This window comes from Dermacentor variabilis, chromosome 5 (genome assembly GCF_050947875.1).
Source record: "Dermacentor variabilis isolate Ectoservices chromosome 5, ASM5094787v1, whole genome shotgun sequence".
NCBI classification, from domain to species: domain Eukaryota; kingdom Metazoa; phylum Arthropoda; class Arachnida; order Ixodida; family Ixodidae; genus Dermacentor; species Dermacentor variabilis.
The window spans coordinates 160,396,499-160,418,045 of NC_134572.1; the positions used below are offsets into that span (position 1 = coordinate 160,396,499).

Sequence of the window (21,547 nt, forward strand, 5' to 3'; positions counted from 1 at the left end):
TTCAGAGTGCAAGTCTCCGTTACTACACAGCTTCCTACTCCGGGTGTCCTCAGAGCAGAGCTGCCTCAGAGTTACATAGACATTAGTTAAAATACGGAAGGCTGTCTCCTCGTAATGGCCCACTACCCAACCTTGATACCGTAAGATATGCGCCTCCAACTTCCAACAAAGAAAAAGAGCAAGGGGACAATTTGAGCTATTCTGAAGCTCTAAAGCAATCATTTCGACAGCGTTTTGACAGCGAGCGACACGATCCATCTTCAGAGAATACTACTCATCTTGCCTAGGCATCGAGGCCAATTCGCCCACCTTCTCAGCAAGGCCTTCTGCTGTTGACACAGGAGCCCCCACAAGTCATCGCAGTGACTATCCCAGTCAGCTCTTCAGCGACCTGCTTCAATCACACATGGATCTTCAGCGTCGGTTGGCGATAACGCGTCTTTATCCGTGGCACAGATGCTCCTGTCCATGCTATTCGCAGCTCTGCGTGCAATTCTCAGTGCCATTCCACACGCAAACAACCTACCAGAGGTAAAAGCACTGCTTTCGATGGAAACGTTGGTGCTTTCACAACCACTGACAGCTCCGCGGCAGGCTTACAATACATAATCGTTAGAATAATGTTTTCATATTTCAGTGCAATGCTAATAGCCTTCGAAATAAGTCAGCTGATTTTCACAAACTCCCAGCTCAACATAACTGTCCTGTTTTATGTATACAGGAGAGGAGATGACTTTCGTCTTTCAAGCTACGTTATATATAAATCATCGCGCATTGCTGGAAGTAGCAGAGCGATGTTATGCGTGAGAAAAGACCTGCCGTCCTATTTAATACAGTCGAGAGATTTGGATATATCGTAGTTCGTTGCATGCAAGATATATTTTAGAAATACATGCGTCACAGTGATCAGTCTTTGTCTACAATGTTCTAGTAAAACATCTGTAGACAGCTTGGTGAATGTGTTTGTTATCGCAAACTCAAATGTGCTGGTTTATGGGGATTTCAACGCAAATAACTTCATCTGGGGTAGTGAATATAATGATTCCCGCGGAAGCATTATAGAGTGCGCCGCAGAAAAAAAGTAACTCATCGTGTTAAATGACAGTTCTCCAACGTTCTTGCCCCCGCAAGAACTCAAGCTGTATAGCTCAAGCTGTATAGATGTTATGCTCTTCTCACAGGACCTTCTTGATGGCGTTGAGTGGTCAATGGACATATAAACGCGCGGTAGTGATCATTTTTCAGTCCTGGTAAAACATCGTCTCATACGGAGTGAAGGGACCCGGCGCTACTGCAAATATACTAATTGGCAAAGCTTTTTCGTCACTATTCAAATAACTAATTGGGCGAAAATCCGAACTTTCAAAGTTTTCCGAGTATAATGTATGAGTCTTACAAGATCTGCACAAAGCAAGTAATTGCTCCAAATGAATACGCTGCATTTGACGGGGAATATGAAAGTCTAAGAGAAATTAGAAGATGCGCAGAACGTGCTTACCGCCGCAGTGAAAAACTGGGTGGCTACAAGACGGCACAGAAAGTTCAGTCAACTTTACGCAGACGCTTACAAAAATTAGGTACAAGAAAATGGCGAGAATACTGCGTGTCATTGTCTCCGATTACTCCAGTTCCCAGAATATGGTCAGTTGTCCGATCTTTTAGTGGTCCAGGTACCCAGGGCCATCCTTTCCGAGCAATTGCCGTAGCTCGAAGCACTCTGGAAACATCTGTTGCTGACGAATTATCTCAACTTATATCCAGACCAGCACTTCTGTTTACTTGCCTACAATTTGCAAGTTCCACAACACTAGCAGAAAAGAAGGTCCGTGTGTGCTTTCCGTCACAACACCCTCACCTTAGCTATGAGTTTAGTTTAGATGAATTGAAATGTGCTCTTTCGTCATGCGGTACAGGCTCAGACGGTGTTACATATAAGATGTTAAAGAACCTATGTCCAGCACGAAGAATCGCTCTTTTGGAGATATTTAATAATATCTGGATAAGAAACACTCTTCCAGATTCATGGAAATCAGCTCGGGCAATTCCAGTACTGAAACCAGGAAAGACTCCCCTTTGTTTTGACTCCTACCGACCCGTCAGTCTCACAAGCTCTTTTTCCAAACTGATGGAGATGGTAGACAGTCGACTACAATGGTGGTGTGAACACACAAATGTGTTTTCCAACTGCACGACCGGTTTTCGACAAAGTCGGTGTACAATGGATGCAGTATTAGATATTGTCACATACGTCGAACATGAACGAATGCATGGAAATGTGACAATAGCAGTATTCTTAGGCATTCAAAGAGAATTCGACACTGTAAGTAACATTCACGTTCTTGGTGGTGTGTTAGAGCTTGGCCTACACAGTCGAACACTGCGAGGGGTATCAAACTTCTTGAAAGAAAGAAAAATATTCATGGAAGCAATTGAAGGAAAGAGTAATTATCACAGCATCACGCAGGACGTACCGCAGGGCAGTGTTCTCAGTCCGTTTTTATTCAACTGTGTCATGGCAGCATTAGCACAAAAACTACCGTCTGGTCTACAGTATTCTCTGTACGCAGATGACCTCTGCATATGGGCCTCTGGATCTCATATACAAGACATTCAAACAACGCGGCAAAAGGATCTTGAGAGTATCGACACCTTTTTTTAAAAGAAAGAGGCATGAGTCTTTCATATGCAAAAACAGCCGTACTTCCTTTCGCTAGACGACCGTTGAATAATTTCCAACTCACGCTTAATGGGCAAACTTTAATGTTCGTGAAAGAGCATAAATTTCTTGGAGTTATTCTTGACCGCCAGCTGACATGGGCATCACACATCCGCGCAATTGAAAAGCAGACAAACGCTGTAATAAACGTACTTCGGCGACTCGTTGGCACAACGGGCGGGGGTCAGTCTCTTCACTACTACAAGTTCATAACGCACTCATAAAACAAAAAATTGCTTACTCGGCACCTATTCTCCATGGTTTATCGCAAACTTCTGAGGAACGTCTTCAACGTTTACTGGCAAGGGGGCTGCGAGTGTGTCTTGGGGTTCCGCAGGCTACCTCGAGTTCTTTAGTAATTGCTGAAGCTCGTCATCCCCCATTTCCAGTCATTAGAACGGTTGAAACATGCCGACATATTTATCGCATCTTAACCCGACACGAGAAGCATCTGTTGAACGCATCTGTTAGCATCTGTTACACGCGCTAACCGAACGAAACAAAAGCAAAATTCACGATGTTGTTCAAGAACACAAAGCATTATTACGAAGATTTGAATTATGCAAAGTGGATGTTAGCTACCATCCTTGGATGTTAACAAGTCCTAAAATAGAAATATTGGTCGACAGGGTTATATCTAAGAGAGACATGTTCATGGTAGCCGCACAGAAACTGGCACTCTTCCAAATTTACTCATTATATCCCCAGTACATCTACGTGTAAACAGATGGTCATAAAATACCTCAACTTCAGCATTTGTCATTCCACATTTAGCGCTAGAGCAAAGATTTAAATTATCCCTAGAAACATGTTCCACCATGGCAGAACTGTTTACAGTCCTGTGTGCTTTGCGTTTCACAACATCAGAAAAGCATTCGCGGAAATTGGTTATTTTTAGTGATTCGCAAGGCCACTCTCGCATTACTGCAGATCAATAAGAAAAATCCTTTGAACACTTTGCTATTCTATGAGACGCTCAAAGAAAATACAAAAGCAAGCGCAATGAACCACGTAATTGCATTTCAATGGATACTTGAGCACTGCAACATTCCTGTTAATACTGCAGTGGACGCAGCTGCGAATCGGGCTCACAATAATGCAGATACAACCGATATTCCCTTATTGCGTATTGAAGTCCGTCTGATACTGAGACAGATTTCCTGTCGTCTCAGCGAAACTACCTGGTTTGATCAGCGATCTAAGAACTCGGAATTATACTTTATAGACCGATGTATAAACCTATCAATGCCGGAAAATCTAAGAGAACAGAAAGTTCGAAACATTGATGCACCGCCTGCGGCTTGGTACTGCATTTACGAGACACTTCTTATACAGCATACAGGATAAAACGTGTCTATAGTGCGCAGTGTTCTTGTAGCCATCCAGACGAAGATGTGCATCATCTCCTCCTCGAGTGCACTAAATACGATGCACAGAGAGAGGTATTGCAAGCAAATTTGTTGCTTTTAGACAGAAGACCATTCACTCTTAAAAAGTTACTTGGTCCATGGCCAACTGCATGCCTCCAGAAAGGAGCACTTCTGGATTTGAAATAAGTTTTTAGGGGACACGAACACTTTGGGGAAATATTAAGTTTCAGGTGACCCTAATACGCTAAATGAGTAACACAGATGTTGTTCTGGGTTAGAGATGGATTTATGTTGTGATTGCAATTTTTACGCAATATGTGTAATTCTGTTCTGTACTTGCAATGTAATTATATCTATTGTGTGTTATGGCTGTTCAAAATATCTGACTCTATATATGCGTGTGTGTACTGATGTGTATGTGTACTGATGTGATGTGTACTGATATGATACGTATGTGTACGGTAATCTGCTGTAGTCGTGGTGATTGGCAGATTGTACTGAAGATGATTGTTGCAGTCCCGTGAATTTTTTCTTTGACAGCTAGCTTTCAGGACGTCTTCTTCCGTCCCACGCAAAATTATGAATAAGTCGCTCGATTTGTTGGCCAGTGGCGGTATTGGATTGCTTTCGATCGGGAGATCAGTGATAGAATTAATGTTCGACGTCTTTCGGGGGTGCTAAGCGTCCCTTGTAGGCTGTCGCAGGCTTGATTCCAATTTTGCCTGCCAAACTTATCCGAGTACTCGTCCACATGCTTGGATAACAAGGTTGTATGCTTGTTAGACTTCATATTTCTTTTTTGCCTCTTCCATGTTGAGAGAGAGAGAGAGAATAATTTTATTTAAAATGCCTGCAGAGTTGGTTAGGCTCCCTCCACGCAGGGAGGACAAGCTTTTACCGCGACGCGGCCACTACGTCAGTCTCGTGCGTTGTGCTCCTCGAGGTCTTGGTTCCTCGCAACTTCCGCGGGTCCGAGAGAGCCGCAGCCCGCTTACTGGGGGTGCTTCCCCCCTTCTTCTCGGTTTCGCGCGGTCGCTGCCTCTCAGAGCTGTCGAGACCTGCTGGACGGCCTTGAGTTGTGTCTCTTCGTCATAGCTCCTCGTTGCAGCCTCTAGCTGCGGCGGGATCGTCGTCTTCTCACTGGCTTCTCGCGGATTTATGCTACAATCCCAAAGGATGTGAGCCGCGGTGGCACTCTCCTTCGCGCACAGTCTACACACGTCACTCGCGTACACGCTCGCACACACGTGCTTAGCTAGCACCGGGGTGAGCAGGGACCCCGTCTGTAACTGTCTGTATAACACTGCCTCCTTCCGGGTAAGCCCCGGGTGAGGTGGCGGCATGTTCAGTCTGTACCACTTCACTATTTCGTTGAAGGTGGTCATCTTGTCCTTGTCACTGCACCGCGACCAGACCGCGACCAACACTCCCAGTCGGCTGTGCTTGCAGCTGCGCGGTTGGTTAGTCCTCGCGCGGCCGAGTTGGCCGTCTCGTTGTGGTTCACGTTCCCGCGTTCCGACATGTCACTGCCCATGTGGGCCGGAAACCACTTGATCACCACAGCACTTTTGCGTCCGATGTCTTCAGCCTTCGCCCCCCCCCCCACTATGCTCGCGGCCTCACTATACATACCCTACCCTTGGCGTAGTTCTTCACTACCGTTATAGAGTCACACAACACTGTAGTGCATCCGGGGTCGGAGACGGCCAAGGCGATGGCCACCTCCTCCGCCCGGTGCGCCTCTCTAGTCCGGACGCTCGCCGCGGTCTTCATTGCACCCGTCGATGCCCCGACAGCCACCGCCGCGTATGCGTCGCTGCTCCATCGATACTCGCCGCGTCCACGTAGACGGCGCCTTCTTCTCTGGCGTGGAGGTCCACGAGAGCCCTGGCTCTCGCCAACCTCCGCTCCTTGTTGTGCTCGGGGTTCACGGTCCTCGCGATCGGGCAGACCCTGAGCTTTCTGTTGATGCTATCCGGTATAGGTACGTCTTTCTGCTGCTTGCTTTCCCTCGGCTCGAGGCCAAGGTCCCGCAGTATCTGTCTTCCGGTTCTCGTTTCAGAAAGACGCTCGAGTTGCGCCTTTCTCTGTGCTTCGGCTATTTCGTCCAGTGTGTTGTGGACTCCCAGCGCCATGAATTTTTCGGTGCTCGTGCTCCCGCGGAGACCGAGTGCCGCCTTATACGCCTTGCGTATGGTGGCGTCTATCTTGTTACGTTCGCTCGGCCTCCAGTTGTGGAAGGCGGCCACGTACGTTATGTGGCTAACTGCGAAGGATTGAACGACCCTAGTCAGGCTCTCCTCCTTCATCCTCGCTCTTCTGTTGGACACCCTTTTGATGAGTCTCATTGCCGCGGCCGCTTTGCCCGCGAGTTTGTTGACCATTTCACCGTTGACTCGGTTTCGCTGGATGAGCAGCCCGAGCACTCGAATCTTCTCGACCTCCGGTATTACTTGTCCTCCTGCTGTCTTGACCGTGATCTTGGGACGCTCGTACTTGACTTCCATATTCTTTCTTTTACAGCCCGCTCCTGTCGGTGGAATCACCAGCAGTTCTGACTTGGCCGGAGAGCCAACGAGTCCAGACCCGTCCAGCTGCTCCTCGATGGCGTTGACCGCTTCTTGCAACGTTGTCTCGATTTGTCCCTTGCTTCCTCCCGGTACCCATAGCGTAACGTCGTCGGCGTAGATGGTGTGCCGGACTCCCGCTACTCTTTCTAGCCGGTTGGCCACCCCGATCATCACGAGGTTGAAGAGTAGCGGGGAGATCACCGAGCCCTGCGGAGTTCCGACGCTTCCCAGCTTCTTCTCTTCGAGCTGCAGGTCTCCCGCGCAGATTTTGGTGGTCCGTTCCGTCAGGAAGTCTTTGATGTACTGGTATGTCCTCCTTTCCATGTTTAGCCTGGATACTTGGGCCAGGATAGCCTAGTGCCTCACTTTATCGAAGGCGCTCTGCAAGTCCAGCCCGAGTATGGCTCTGTTGTCCTTGGTGCCCATCGTATCGTCAATTCTTCCACCTTCGCGCGAGTTTTTTTCCGGCCTCCCAAAGGTGCAGGAGATGCGGGTCTACATGAGGAGCTTTAGAGGTGAGTTGAATGTCTTGAGTATGCTTGTTGACCCTTTTTCCGGCCTCCTAAAGGTGTAGAAGATGCGGGTCCACATCAGGAGCTTTAGATGTGAGTTGAACGTCCTTAGTATGCTTGTTGACCCTCTGTACGTATTACCACGCGCACTCTTCTATGTTTTTGTCGATATTCGTAGGGTGCTCATCCTTCCGAAAGGCGCCCAGTCCGTGATGTTGGCCCTTCCCAGTTCTATGGAACGTGCGCTGGTGATCGATCTCTGTCTGTGTCTCTACGAGCCTCTACGAGTGTCTCTACGAGCCTCTTTCACTCCACTTGCCAGATTCCCATTGAGAAGGTTAAATCTGGGCTGATGTCTCTGGAGATGCTGTTACCAACGCGAGTGGGTTAAAATAGCTCCTTCCAGAGAGTGAGGCACTGTTGACGCACCTTATTTGGAGGCGGACGTTCTCTCCTTTTTTTTTTTGTAGACCTTTGGCACCCCATTGCATGAAGGCATTGCGTATATAATCAAGGAGTACAGTAGCCATACGGGAAAATCTTGGAAAATATCTAGAAATAGCCCACCACTACCTTGTTTGTAATTCGTCCCAGGGTTGCTGAACAGGACAATGTCATCTGCAAACCGAAGGTTGCTGAGATATTCACCGCTGATCCTCACTCCTAAACCTTTTCCGTCTAGTAGCTTGAATGCTTCTTCTAAGCAAGCAGTGAGTAGCAGGGGAGAAATGGGCCTCCTTGCCTGATCCCTTTCTTTACAGGTATCTTTCTCCTTTTCTTGTGCACAAGTTGAGGCACAAGTTCGAATCAGAGATCGCAGGCAGAGGCCTTCGTCCTGCGAAGTGTATTATTATTATTATTATTATTATTATTATGCTTGCTTGTTTTTTCGTGATTCTTTTTTTTATTTTGCCTTGTACTTTATCACTCGCTACCTTAAGTGTTCAATGTCATTTTGATTCCATTTTCTTGCAAAAGGAAGAAAAGTCAGTTTCTGGCTGAGTCTTGCTATTGACTGCCGGGTTTCGCGTGACAAGCCACTGTGATGGCTTAGGCGAACCCGATTTCTGTACATATACTTGCAGATTTGATAATAAATTATTATTATTATTATTATTATTATTATTATTATTATTATTATTATTATTATTATTATTATTATTATTATTATTATTATTATTATTATTATTATATCCCAATGCCACGTGTGGCGCGTTAAAGTCGCCAACAACCAGTAGCTTATGCCCCTTGGTTTTTGTTTACTTCTCTTAGAAGCTTGTCAAAGTCTGCACGGTTGGCCTTTCGTCTTCCTATCTGGCAGTATCTCCACGAAGGTGTGTCCGATTCTGCGTTGGATGCTGTGTTGATGCCTAGTCAGATGCTTCCGCGTAGGGATCGCCGTCGGAGTCTTGCCGCCTGCGATGTGTACGTTGTAGCCTTGTAGGCTGAGGGAGGCACTTTGGGTTTCTTGGACAGCGATTAGAGCGATTTACATATATTTCTCAGTCTGCATCAGTCAATTCATCATGGATGGATGGATGGATGGATGGATGGATGGATGGATGTTATGAACGTCCCCTTTAGAACGGGGCGGTGGATTGCGCCACCAAGCTCTTGCTATTATACTGCCTAATGTCCTACCTGGGTAAAAAAAACGCACGATGAATTTCCATAACCAAATTTTCGGACACCCTATTGTTAACTTTGTTTTTGTACGTCTCCGTTTTCGTCGTTTCCATACTTTTCTTCCACCAGTCTTCCAATCACCTCTTACTAATCTATGTTGCGGACGTGTTTACTTTCCCCCTGCTCTCGCTGAACCCAAGGGCTTCAAGGAGTCCATTGGTGCCTAAATCGAACGCTGGGAAGATATCTTCACATTCTAATAAAACACGCTCCATCGTTTCCCTAGCTTTACCGCAGCAAGCACATGCTTCTTCTTCCTGATTATATCTCGTTTTACAGGTGCGTGTTGTAAGGCATCCTGATCTCGCTTCGAAAAGTAATGATCTTCCCTTTGAGTTATCATAAATTGTTTCTTTCCTGATTCCGCTTTTTCCTTTTAAGTAGCTACTCACGGCAAGTTTCTTTTCCATTGCCGCCACCCATGAGATTATTTCAGCATCTCCGACTTTTTACTTGATGTTCTTTGTTGCTGTGTTGCTCACCCTACTACAGGCCGCATACTTGCTATTAAGCTTCCTAGGTCTTTTCCTCCACTGTGAATCAATGTTTTGAAGCGAAAGCTTTACTGGCCGCGAATTTGAGATTTCGCCGTGGTCGTGCACCCAGGAGGCACATGACGTCACACCACGTTCCTCGTTGTTGCGTTCGCCTCCGCTCGCTTCGCCAGCTGCGTCGCATGCGTGATAACATGTTGAAGAATTGAAACGCAGAGCTCGCGTACGCCGAACCACAGTTGAGGTGGCAGTATGGACGGCGACAATTCTGATACGCAGGAGGAGGGAGGCCTGGAATCGACATCCGACCGAGCTGAAGAGGAAACGAATCGCCCAGGAAACAGACGAAAGGCGCGCCGAACGACTGGCTAAACGCCGCAACATAGCTAGACAACCAGACTAACCTGGACTTACCCGCCGTGGTTGCTCAGTGGCTATGGTGTTGGGCTGCTGAGCACGAGGTCGCGGGATCGAATCCCGGCCACGGCGGCCGCATTTCGATGGGGGCGAAATGTGAAAACACCCGTGTGCTTAGATTTAGGTGCACGTTAAAGAACCCCAGGTGGTCGAAATTTCCGGAGTCCTCCACTACGGCGTGCCTCATAATCAGAAAGTGGTTTTGGCACGTAAAACCCCATAATTAATTAATTAATTAATTAACCTGGACTTGCACTCAAGATTAACCAAGGCTAACCTTAGCTTTCGCTACGTATATCCTGGCATAGCCGAGCTAAGCCACTGCCAATTTTTTTCCTATACAAATACTTCAACATACTACCAGCCCATCTACTTTCTTCCGTATTCATCAGTCGTTCTTCATAATGAATTTTACTGTGAGCTTCCCTGGCCAAGTTAGGCGCAGCAGCGCCGCACCGCGGCTGCTCACCACGAACGCCTCACATGGAGGCCACTGCTTCGGCCACACTAATATATTTAGCGGGTATCCAGAGATGCTGACTGTGTTTGGTTTGAGAAAAAAAATTCTAGGATGCTTAGGCTTCGCCTTTAAGAGTGAAACAAGATAGCATTCAAACATCCCTGAAGGCTTATCATGCTTCCCGGAAACTGCAGCTTATGTAACCGTAACGTTTAGCTGGAAACGCTGGTGGCGAACGCTATGCACGAAGGCGAACGGGCGAGCTTTCTGGCAGAAACGCGGCCTCTGGTAGAAATGCGGCCGCTGCGCGAAGGCGAGCGCTATCTGAATGGTGTTGTTGCAAGGAAACGAGCGGGCCGCACTGCTCCATGAACGGTAGAGACGCTGGAAAAGGGGTCTACCTCTGAGTTTCCGCCTAACAGAATTATGTTTTCTGGTATATTCAAGTTACAATCCGACGCTATCATGCCTGTAGATTGTCTTTAGGTTGCACTTTAAGATTTTTTCTGGCGCATCTTACCATGAAGAATTCAGTTATTTCAGTAACTTCTCTGCGCCACGTGGAGGGCCTGCTTGGTTGTGGTTCGGAATGATTTTCGGCCATACGACATCCGACGCCGACACCGGATTTTGCGCGGCGCCATGGGGCCGTTAACGATATCGCGTTAAAACGACACAGTAAAGTGGACACACCGTAAACGCTACGTTTAATCGCCTCGTGGCGGAACCTCTTAAAACTACTTTGGCGATGCATACCGATTCCTCTCCACAGACGCGGAGTGCGTTTGGTGTTCGACATAGGGAGGGAAAATGTCTATACACCACGCCACCATTAACGCTTAAACATTCGCGTTACATACTCGTAACTGTACTGCAAGTTTTTTTTCTTCTGTGAGATTTGTGAGTCCCGTCTGTGAAATCGGCGAGATTATGTGTGTTGCCGCGAGGGAAGCGAGCGCCGGAGGAGGAAGGCGCCTGGAGGTGGAGAAGAGAATCGCGCGCCGGGGAATTTATGGAGGAGCGCGCTGAGCGCGCGGCAAAGCAAAAACGCCTAGAGGAAAGTCTAGGTGGCGTTGAGCGAAGCGGGGTAGGAGAAAGGAGGCCAAGCTCCGCGGAGGGGCAGAGTAGGTGGAGGCGCGCTGGGCTGACCTCTTCTGACAGTTGCCACGTGTTCTGTGTGCGCTATGGACGTACCAGGTTGTGTGTTTCTGTTTACGCCCAAGCCCAGTGCTCGACCGCTGCGCCGCCATGCGCCGCCCGCACGTACCACATTTCTAGGTACGCAGTTTTGCGTCCCTGGCTGTGCCTGGGCGCGCAGTCTGCTCGGGCCAGCCCGAATTCGCACAGTTTAGGCGGTGTAGGTACGCTTTAATTTTAAATGCGTAACCATTTGTATGCTTATACCCAAAAGGGAAAACTGTCCCTTCGTCCGTGCCGCAATAAGACGACCGCTTTTGAGATAGCACCCGCAGCTGCGAGCGAATTTACCTCTGCGCTGCCTCCCGCTTCAACGCCAACGAAGTGGCAAAAACACAGTATGTGCGCGTGCGTCTCTTTAACACATTAGCGGCGAGAACACCACGCGATGCTATGAGCAGTCGGCACTCTTTGTGGGCATCGCAGATCACTCTCAAGCTGCAGCCAGCGTGGCAGTGCCATAAGAAGCCGCCGCCTGGGTAGGTTCACGGTTCAAAAATGGTTCGACGCGGGTGGATGAGACGCTAAGGAGCGATAACGGCTTATAATGATCGGAACATCATCAGCGCACCTGGTGCGTCCACCTGCAGTACTTTGTTTGTGTCATCAATGCTTCTTGCGCCGCCGACGGCGGCGCAAGAAGTTCGTGTCGTCACTGAGCGATCGCTAATACTGGCCTAATCCAGCTTTCATAACATTGGTAAAGACACCGGGCTGCGTGGAGATGAGCAAGTGGCACAATGCTTACGCGTACTTAGTCTAACTTCCAGAGGATTTTCTGCGGGATTTCCTTTTTGTTTCCTGGACGTCGCGCGATAGTTGGTTTATTATGCTTCGTATGTGGCGGCAGCGCCTCGCTATTGTTTCGGCTGGAAGAGAGATAGCGATGTCAAGAAGGACGCTTAAATCCCAGCTTTTGTAGATGTAAGCGCCTCACACACCACGACCAACTTCTTGTCACGTCCCTTTATTCCCTTATCCAGTCTGAAAATTATCAGTGGTTGCCTAGTCACTGTGGCATACATGGTAATGATCGAGCAGACGCAGCTGCCCGACCTGCCCATGACGGCGTCATTTGCGTTGCTATTCCTCTTTCGAGAGCAGACGCAGCGAAAAAACTTTCCGCACTTGCGCATGACCTGACATTAGCTCAATGGAATTCATTCGAGTTCACAAGTACACGCCTTCATAACCTGGACCCTAATTTACAGCTCGTATTCCGCCCGAGCTTCCACGACGTGAATACACCCTTCTAGCCCGTCTATGGCTTGGAGTAGCATTTCAAATGCGTACTCCTTTCTTATCGGCATGGCCAACAGCTCACTCTGTGACTTCTGCGGGTGCAATGAAACAATTGCGCACCTTCCTTGTGAGTGCTCTCGTTTCAACCCGCAAAGAGCAGTCCTCTCAGCCACCCTAGACAAACTGTACAACCACCCAATGACAGAAAACAACATCCTTGGAAACTGGCCTACGCGAACATCAGCGCGATCCACTCTGAAGGCGCTGCTGCGGTACTTAAAAGACACTGGACTGTCTGACAAATTGTGACTGTACACTGTGTGACGTAGGATTGTATGGTGACGCTGCGTAACACTAGGAACGCCTTTGCGGCTGCGTGACAGTGCCCGCAGAAACAGTTCGTGTGTACGTGCATGTTTGTGTGTGCGTGCGCGCGTGTGTGTGTGCGTGTGTGTGCGTGTGTGTGTAGGTAGGTAGGTAGTTATTTTATTTATTTATTTTTCATTTTTTATCATTCTGTCTCCCACCTATCGCATCCCCTAGCCCCTCCCCTAGTACAGGGTAGCCAACCGGAGATAATCTCTGGTTGACCTCCCTGCATTTCCTTTTCCTTTCTCTCTCTGTCTCCCATCCAGTGTTACTTCAGCTTCCGCACGTAAGCCTTATTTCGAAATAGCCTCTTTATCTTAGGGACAGCTTGGTGAGCAGATTGTGCACAGGCATAATATCTCCCTCGTCCCACTAAATACTTACAAGGACCTAGCGCGCTCGCCGTGGTGTTTTGGAGAAAAAGTACCTAGAAACGTGGTACACGCGAGCGGCGCATGGTGGCGCAGCGGTCGAGCACTGGGCTTGGGCGTAAATAGAAACACGTCAAGCGGTAGTCGACCGACCCCGAAATCGCCTCCAAGCGGCGGGCACGAGCCGAACAAGTCCGGAAAAAGGCACGGGCCTGGCGTGCCCAGAAGACTCCAGAAGAGGAAAAACTAGAAGAAGGTTAAGATGAATAGAACAGTACCAATTTGTTTGAACTAATAAACACTGTGCATTTCCTTACAGTGCCTTACCATCTTTCCTAAAGGCCCATTGCATTTTATAAAAATCGAAAAAAGGACATAAAACTTACAAAATAAAAGACAAGCCTTGAAAAATCTCCCAAACCATCGCACAATCAAAGCATTTTTATGACATTCTACGCGCAATGCACCAAAAGGGAACAGCACCCATACGCTCGCGCGTAACCCGCGTTCACGAAGGGAAATGTTACTGTAACCTTTTAATGCGATAGCGTTAAGGGCCCCGTGTCGCAGAAAATCCAGCGTCGGGGGAGTTGTCTTTGAGCGAAAATTTTCGTATATGTTGTATTTGTATACGCCACGCCTTGCTATATGACATGCTGTACGTGCGGGTTATATCTGCCACACCATTCCGTCCCTAAAGTTGCTCATACCTTGTCTTACATTCCTGACAAAGTTACTCCTCGGAATTTCAGAGAGAGAGCCCACAAACAAATGTCACGAAACAAAACACCAACAACACATGCCGTTTATGTGAGATCTCCGCAGACTTAAATAATAAAAGTGTGAAACAATAACAAAAACCTAAAATGGTGTAAATTTCTTGGTGCAGCTGTACACAGCTTCACCCGCGCAAGTGTCCGTGTTTCTAGCTCACCTTCGTGCATAGCGTTCGCCACAGGCGTTTCCCGATAAACATAACCGTTACATTAGCTGCAGTGACGGGAAGCGTGACAAGTAGTCAGGGATCTTTGAATGCTATTGCGTTCCACTCTTAAAGGCGAAGGTTAAGCATCCTCTAGGCTTCTTTTTTTGCTTGTTTGTTTGTTTGTTTGTTTGTTTGTTTGTTTGTTTTTTTTGGGGGGGGGGCATGTTGGTACATAACTAATAAGCAAGAATCACTGCGCAAAAACACAACGGCCAAGACAGAGCGCGGAGCAATGATGCAGTGCAAAAGTGCGAGGACAGACACAGTTAAGTTAGCGCCTGTCTTAAGCGTTGTATGTTTCTCCTTGTCGTTTAGCGCTATGATTCTTACTTGAGAGTTTATCAAACGCACTCGCTGGCAAGTGCGTCCTACATCGATTATCGCTGATCCTTTCTAGTCATCTTCGAGTGACATTCTGCGGGAATGACGTTAACGGCGAAGTTTACTCGCTGAACGTGACGCTAAATTTTGCCATCTAGGAGAAGGATTGCGCGCCGAGGCACATTACCTAGAAGGTGAGCCGGTATGGGGCCATCTTCTCGTATCTTTTCGGTTCCGTACATCGTGCGTAGTCTCGTTCTCACGTACGCATGTAGTTGCTGGTACAATGGAGACAGTTGCTCCCAGAGCCGTTTTACGTTATCCTCGAAACCGTCGTACTCGTACTGATTCTGCCACAACCCACTGGCGTCCTCGAAACCTGTGAACAGGAAATGGAAACGGTCGTGGCGTTCAAAACCACGTCGACGTGGTGCATCTCCGCGCAATAATCTTTGTACAAACTTGAACGAATCGATTAACTGGGCAAGTTAATGCAGATTCGGGGCTTTGAAAGCGATAAAAAAAGATAACAGGAGACGACTCACGAACACAGGACGGTGCGTCTACTATGAAATTATTCTTTGTATGTCAGATTTTTTTCTTTATTGCATGGAATTATGAGTAGTGTCAAACCAATGTTGTTAGAACACCTTTGAACATACATGAGAAACAAATGCATACATGGTACGCAGTCCTATGAAAGTGTGCTATAAACGTTTCTGACATATAAAGATTTGCTTGCCCGAATCTTTGTATGTCAGAAACGTTTATAACAAACATAATCGCGTTTTCATAGTTGTGAAGGCTTGTTGTGCGTTCACGCATTGGAGCGGGAATGATGGATGAAGGTAAATTATATTCCACCGCGTAAGCCTAGGATAAGGCAAATACATGCCGGAGAAAGATTAGTAAGGTAGTCAAGGCTAAAAAGCAACCGTTGTTTTCAACTAAAAAAAAAAACATTTCGCTATAGAAATCCATGTCGCTTGAGATGCATGACGCGTACAATCGCCTGTTCACATAGTTCCCTGCCTCCGCAATTTCTTGCTTTTTTTAAGTAAATTAAGATCTGTACTCCGTGTCTCACGCCGTCCTTGCTCACAGACCGGCGCGAACGAATGTTCGCATGCAGCAAGACAAAGCACAACAACTAGGATAAGGGAGTTTCGGTAACACTTCGTCCTGTTCGCCAGAGAGAAACCAGTGCATGAATCAGAGGAGGACGGAACGTGAGATGTGCGAACACGCGGTGCGTTGTTTTAGTTCAGCGTTCGGGAAACATTTCTAGCCCTAGACCAGTCCGTGAAACGTGCCGTTCAGTAGTGACAGCGGACACATTGTTAGAGAAGGAGGCCGACGAATGAGTAACTGCTATTACAAAACGAGAAGCTTTGCGAAGCGTGTGTGCGTTTAACGTTACCGTTGAGCTTCGCTGCTTCGTTCAGCAGCTGGACGTATCGGGTGAATTTCTCTTTCACGGGCTTTCCTGACGCCCTACGCCACTCGCTCCACACGTGCAGCAGTTCCTCGTAGTTTCTCGAGGAAGCCAGCACGTCCTTGACCTCTGAGGCGACCACAACGAGAAGGAGAAAAATTAAAATCACGCGATACGCAACCTTCAGGTCTACAGACGCCTACAGAGCACGTTTCGCAGTTGTGGCGAAACAGCGAACGTGTTTACCTTTGTCTAGCGTGAGGGTGCAGTCGTGGAGATTGCAGGATTTTCGCGAAAATGGGCAAATTCTCGCCGACGCATGGTTGACTTGCATGTCGCCGATTATTTCCAAGAACTGGATGGCGGTCGTCGAAGCAAAGACACAAATGTATAATCGAAGCCTTCGTTATGTTTCACTTCTGCAAAAGAAAGCAAGCTGCGACAGGACCATTAAAGTTTTTTTTTTTTTTTGACATCGGGACTCATGAGCCTCCTTTATAGTAGCCCTCTGTTTGTCCTTGAATTACATAAACAACTGCATTATTGCCCGCTTTTCGAGTGGTTGTCATTTTTGTGACAATTCCTCGCACTTTCTTCATGCGAAGGTTGAAGACTGGGCGCATTGGTACGGCAGAGTACATGTTGCGTTGCGCAACATTTTGACTCGGGACACAGAGGAGAAGCACACACAATGCAGTGCTCCGTTGCGTGTGTTTCTCTTCTGTATGTCCCGTCAAAATGTTGCGCAATGCAACGTATTGTACACTTTCTTCTTCTCTTTCGTCATTCCATTGCATCAAGTCATGACCCGCAGTGGTTGCTCAGTGGCTATGGTGTTGGGCTGCTGAGCACCAGGTCGCGGGATCGAATCCCGGCCACGGCGGCCGCATTCGATGGGGGCGAAAACACCCGTGTGCTTAGGTTTAGGTGCACGTTAAAGAACCCCAGGTGGTCGAAATTTCCAGAGTCCTCCACTACGGCGTTCCTCATAATCAGAAACTAGTTTTGGCACGTAAAGCCCCATAATTTAATATTAATTTAATCAAGCCAAGCCGCCGCTGTCACCGGAATCTGTTTTGTATTATTATCAGCTTCCATACGACCAACCTGAGTATCATGCCTCATGCGAAAGTAGGCTACAGAACGAAAACGAGAGCAACGAACAAGCAACGCAAATAAAAAAGAACATACTCAAGAAAAACAAAAGTATTTTCTGTGCAAAGCATAAAACATCAACAACTCATTTTTCATACCAGTGTCTAACCAGCGCGCCTTCCTAGCATAAATTTTCTGTTTTTCTTGTTTTGAGAGATTCGCGCTCGCTACAGTTATCAGCACACGTAGAAAACAATGAAAAAAAAAACAACCACCATTTAGGCTATAAACCCATCTCCTAAACTGTCAATTCACACGTGTTTGCTTGCTTCCGTTCCTGCAGTATTTTGTTTTACTTTACTCATTTGATTCTTCACGCGGCAGTTCATTGTGAAACATCCACTCGCGCACTATTCCCGTTTCATGTAGGACATGTTGTAAAAATTATGCTGAAAATTATCACAATCAGCCCACAATCTCCGAGTCAGTTCAGCCTGCCACAAATCCTTCTAAACTCAGAGAGGACCTCGTCATTATCATCATAGCCATCATTATCAGCATCTTTTATGTTCATCGTAGCGCTAAGACCTGTTCCAACAATACCAATTCACCAGCTTCTTGCGCGAGCCGATTCAGTCTTATATGCCTGCGAATTCCCTCTCACTTTAGCCTTATTTCGTTAAATAGCCCCTGTGCGAGTATTACATAAAGGGTCGGTGTACAAAAAAAATTCAAATTGACCATATCATGATCTTTATAGATACGGTCAGTCCTGATTATAATATTGAACACATATCATGACGTTAATTGATATGGTTCCTAATGTCATTTCAAAATAACCAAATAACAATCCACGAACCTAACGCCTAACGGCATAGGGTTTTCAATGGCCGCTTTTGATTCTCTTGTCAAATGGAATAAACGTTTAATATGGGTGAAGCGCAAAACTACTGAATTACTAACTACTAAATATTATTAATGATAGTCCTTCATTTAAATGCTAAATATTAAAGTAAGCTGCTTACAGCAATTATTCCTCAATGTAATGGAATTTCTGAAAATATACCCTTACATAATTCATGTATGTTAGCGTGAGTTGGTTCCTTTTATTGTCAAGTGAATTGAATATTAAGGACTTCATTTCACGGACTATCTTTGAAATATGGATGTATTTGTTTACGAGCTGGAATGCCACTTGTAATTCAACGGTGAACGCATTTAGATTTTTGCACGTTGTTTCCATTATTGACTACGTCTGGTTTGTGCTCAAATCAAACATTATTTCACAGAAATTCACAGCTGACCCTGAGCATAGTGAACCAGTAGAAGAAGAAGCTGTTCATATTCACCTGTCATACTTCGCGAAAGCAAAATTTTCTACGAGGAAAAATGTTTACTTCGTTCTGCTTCTCCTGAGATAGGATAGCCGTGTCAATAACAGAGAGCAGCTTGAACGCCCTCCTGGTCGTAGGGTCCTTGAATGAAGTCCACCTAAACTGAGTGATGTTCCTCCACAACTCCTTCTTCAGCTCACTTGACTTGAGACTCTGATCCACCTGTAAGTATGGTGGGTTAGAATGTCGCTCCTCCCAGTCGCTTTTTTATTGCGTCAGCGTGGCTTTTGGGTTATGGTTCGCGAGTATTCAAGACTTCGATGGACGCAGAAATATATCGCCATCGTTGTCGTCATCGTCATCATCATCACTCTAGTTTATGTCCATGGGAGGACTCCCCTGCGCCAGACGACGCAAGTTTCAGATTTATTTTGAGCTAAACAAAACTCTTCTGCAGCCAAGAACGAGCTCATGATAGTTCATCTATAAATGTTTCATCATTATTACCTGTCTTGTCTATGTCCTCTGCAGGACAGGGGCTTCTCTAGCGTTCTCTGATTGCCTTTGTCGTGCGTCAGCTAACTACATTAAATGCCTGCACATTTCCTGGTCTTATTCCGCCACGTAATCGCGTGGCACCCAGCCAGTTTTAGACTGGCTAACCTCCCTGCCTTTGCTTCTCTCCTCCTTTTCCCCCATCTCCTCTTATACTTTATATAGCCTACCGAACTGGACTTCTTAAGAGGAGGCTTTAGCTCGGAATCTCCTATCTAAATACATTGGAAAGGACGATATTTCTTTCTCAGCAACCAGTGCACTGATCTTGATTAGCTTTGTTGCATTGAAAAGAAAAGTTAAATTTTAATCTTTGTAGAAAGAAGTGCTTGTTATTGATGTGGCCAATATTTTTTAGAAGTACTCTTGAATATCGCAAAATTTCAATAAACTCAACTATCAACACAATCTTCAAACTGCAACTGATAATACACCATAATGTCGCCAATATTTGTATATAATTACTTACTAATAATATACTAATTATATAATAATTATTATTACTTGTTTGTGGATTTACAGGGTACAAATATTGGCTTCACTAAGCCAACAAATGGCCCGTGGGGCAGTCTCCGGCAGCGAGGGACAAGTAAAAGAATACACCACTGTCGGTCCACATCACCAAAAAAAAAAAAAAAAAACTGGACTAGGCTGGAAGAAATTGAAAAAAATAGAAATAAAGCATGCAAGTAAAAGATAACCAGACTTCACGTCTTTCCGATTGCCTAAAAAAGAAAACGCTCACTGGGAGGTCATTCCGAACACTTGGAACATTAGAAAGCACAAACACGTTGCCCATATCTAGTCCGCACTCTGGGCAAAATTCTATGATCTGGTGGACACAATGTTCAAGCAGGGACATATGGGAGGCGAAATTCGTTATTCCAATGGCACGCTAGAATAACACTTTCGTTAAATAAGAACCTAAATGAAGACGTACGTGAGCAAGAAGAGAGACTATAATTTTTTGGGAACTGGTACACCATACATCACGGCGCGCATTATAGGTTTTAGTGAGTAATCAACCTTATTGCGCCACAACACTGAACAAAAGTAAAAAGAACAGATCAAATTGCGTGGCACACTATATGCTAATGCATGAGCAATCATTTTACTTATATAAATTTTTATAACTTTGGCATAATTCTGTGATAGAGTATAGAAGACACGCTATTTTGCGCAGCCGTTCACAAAGTTTAGCTAAATGACTGTCCCAAGAGATTCTGGAATTGAAATCAGCATTCGGATATTTGACACTTGAAAGGTATGGAATAAGAAAGCAGGCGCCATTATTACACTGAGGAGAATGAAGAAACAAATGGATGATGACAGGAATACGTTTCCGGGGAGTGTGGAAACCTACGAGTTTAGTGTTACTTTAATTGATAGAAATTAAGCTGTTACTGTAGCAACTCATGAAATTTACACCATCAGTTTGTAATTCGGTCACGGCTTGATCAAAATTCGCATGACGAGAACCGTGTCACCAGCGCGCTGAAATACTTGGCAATGAAGAATGGATTGCGTGAAATCAGCAACATATATATTAAATAAAAGGGATCGTAAAATCGATCCTTGTGGAACTCCACTGGACAACTGTGTGGGCCTACTTTTAATATTTTCGATTAGTACAACTTGATTTCGACCATACAAATAATTCTTAAGGAAAGATAGAAAAGGCCCTCAGAATCCATAGCTCTGAAGTTTAGAAACTAAAACATCATGGTTCACAGAATAAAAAGCCTGTAATACGTCCAACAATAATGCGCAAGCAAATTCGTTGTTTTCTAGAGCATCATTAAGGAAATCAGTTAGTTCATGTAACGCAAACTTACTGCTGCGCCCGGAGGTAAATACATATTGGTTGGGCGATAGAAGGTTATCTGCATCAATGAAGCGTCGCATTACATGAAAAATATGCTTTTCAAGTATCAGAGTACTGCAGGAAAGTATTGAAATAGGTCTATAGCTTCTGACAGTATGAACCTGTGCGCTTTTGAAAAGGGGAACTACAAGAGTTTTCTGGAGTCGAGCTGGCATGATTTGTGTTGCTACACTGTCGTTTGTGATTGCTAAAAGAACACTCTTCAGGGCTTCGAAGTTTCTGCGAATAACGGCCGCAGACGAGCTGTCTGATCCCACTAATTTGCACTGGTTGAAGTTGAATGTGATATAACGAATGTTATATTCAGTGAATTCTGGCAGAAAGGCAGACTCAGACACCGTTTGCAGCACAACATAACTGTAGACGAATCGAGATTTGGGCCAGTTGGTGCTGGTTGAACATCTTGAAGGGGCAGCGCAAGGCGACGAAGACAAAAGACAAAAGTGTTTTGTCTTCGTCGTCTTGCGTTACCCCTTGAAGATGTAAAATGTAACTGGCCGTATTACCAGTCCACTTTGTTGCAGTTGACGAGA

At 46.1% G+C, this 21,547-nt stretch overlaps 2 protein-coding genes across 3 annotated transcripts in view; both read right to left on the reverse strand.

Moving 5' to 3' along the window:
• Positions 1-21,547, reverse strand: part of LOC142583277 (angiotensin-converting enzyme-like) — a 246,195-nt gene that overhangs the window by 187,834 nt on the left and 36,814 nt on the right. The gene's annotated exons all lie outside the window — the stretch shown is intronic.
• Positions 1-21,547, reverse strand: part of LOC142583278 (angiotensin-converting enzyme-like) — an 80,224-nt gene that overhangs the window by 56,290 nt on the left and 2,387 nt on the right. For both annotated transcript variants that reach the window (XM_075693684.1, XM_075693683.1), the window contains exons 2-5: positions 18,638-18,796; positions 16,392-16,500; positions 16,131-16,274; positions 14,898-15,089 (exon numbers count right to left, since the gene is read on the reverse strand). In XM_075693684.1, the coding sequence (XP_075549799.1) occupies positions 14,898-15,089; positions 16,131-16,274; positions 16,392-16,500; positions 18,638-18,796 (604 nt within the window). The remainder of the gene's footprint in view (positions 1-14,897; positions 15,090-16,130; positions 16,275-16,391; positions 16,501-18,637; positions 18,797-21,547) is intronic.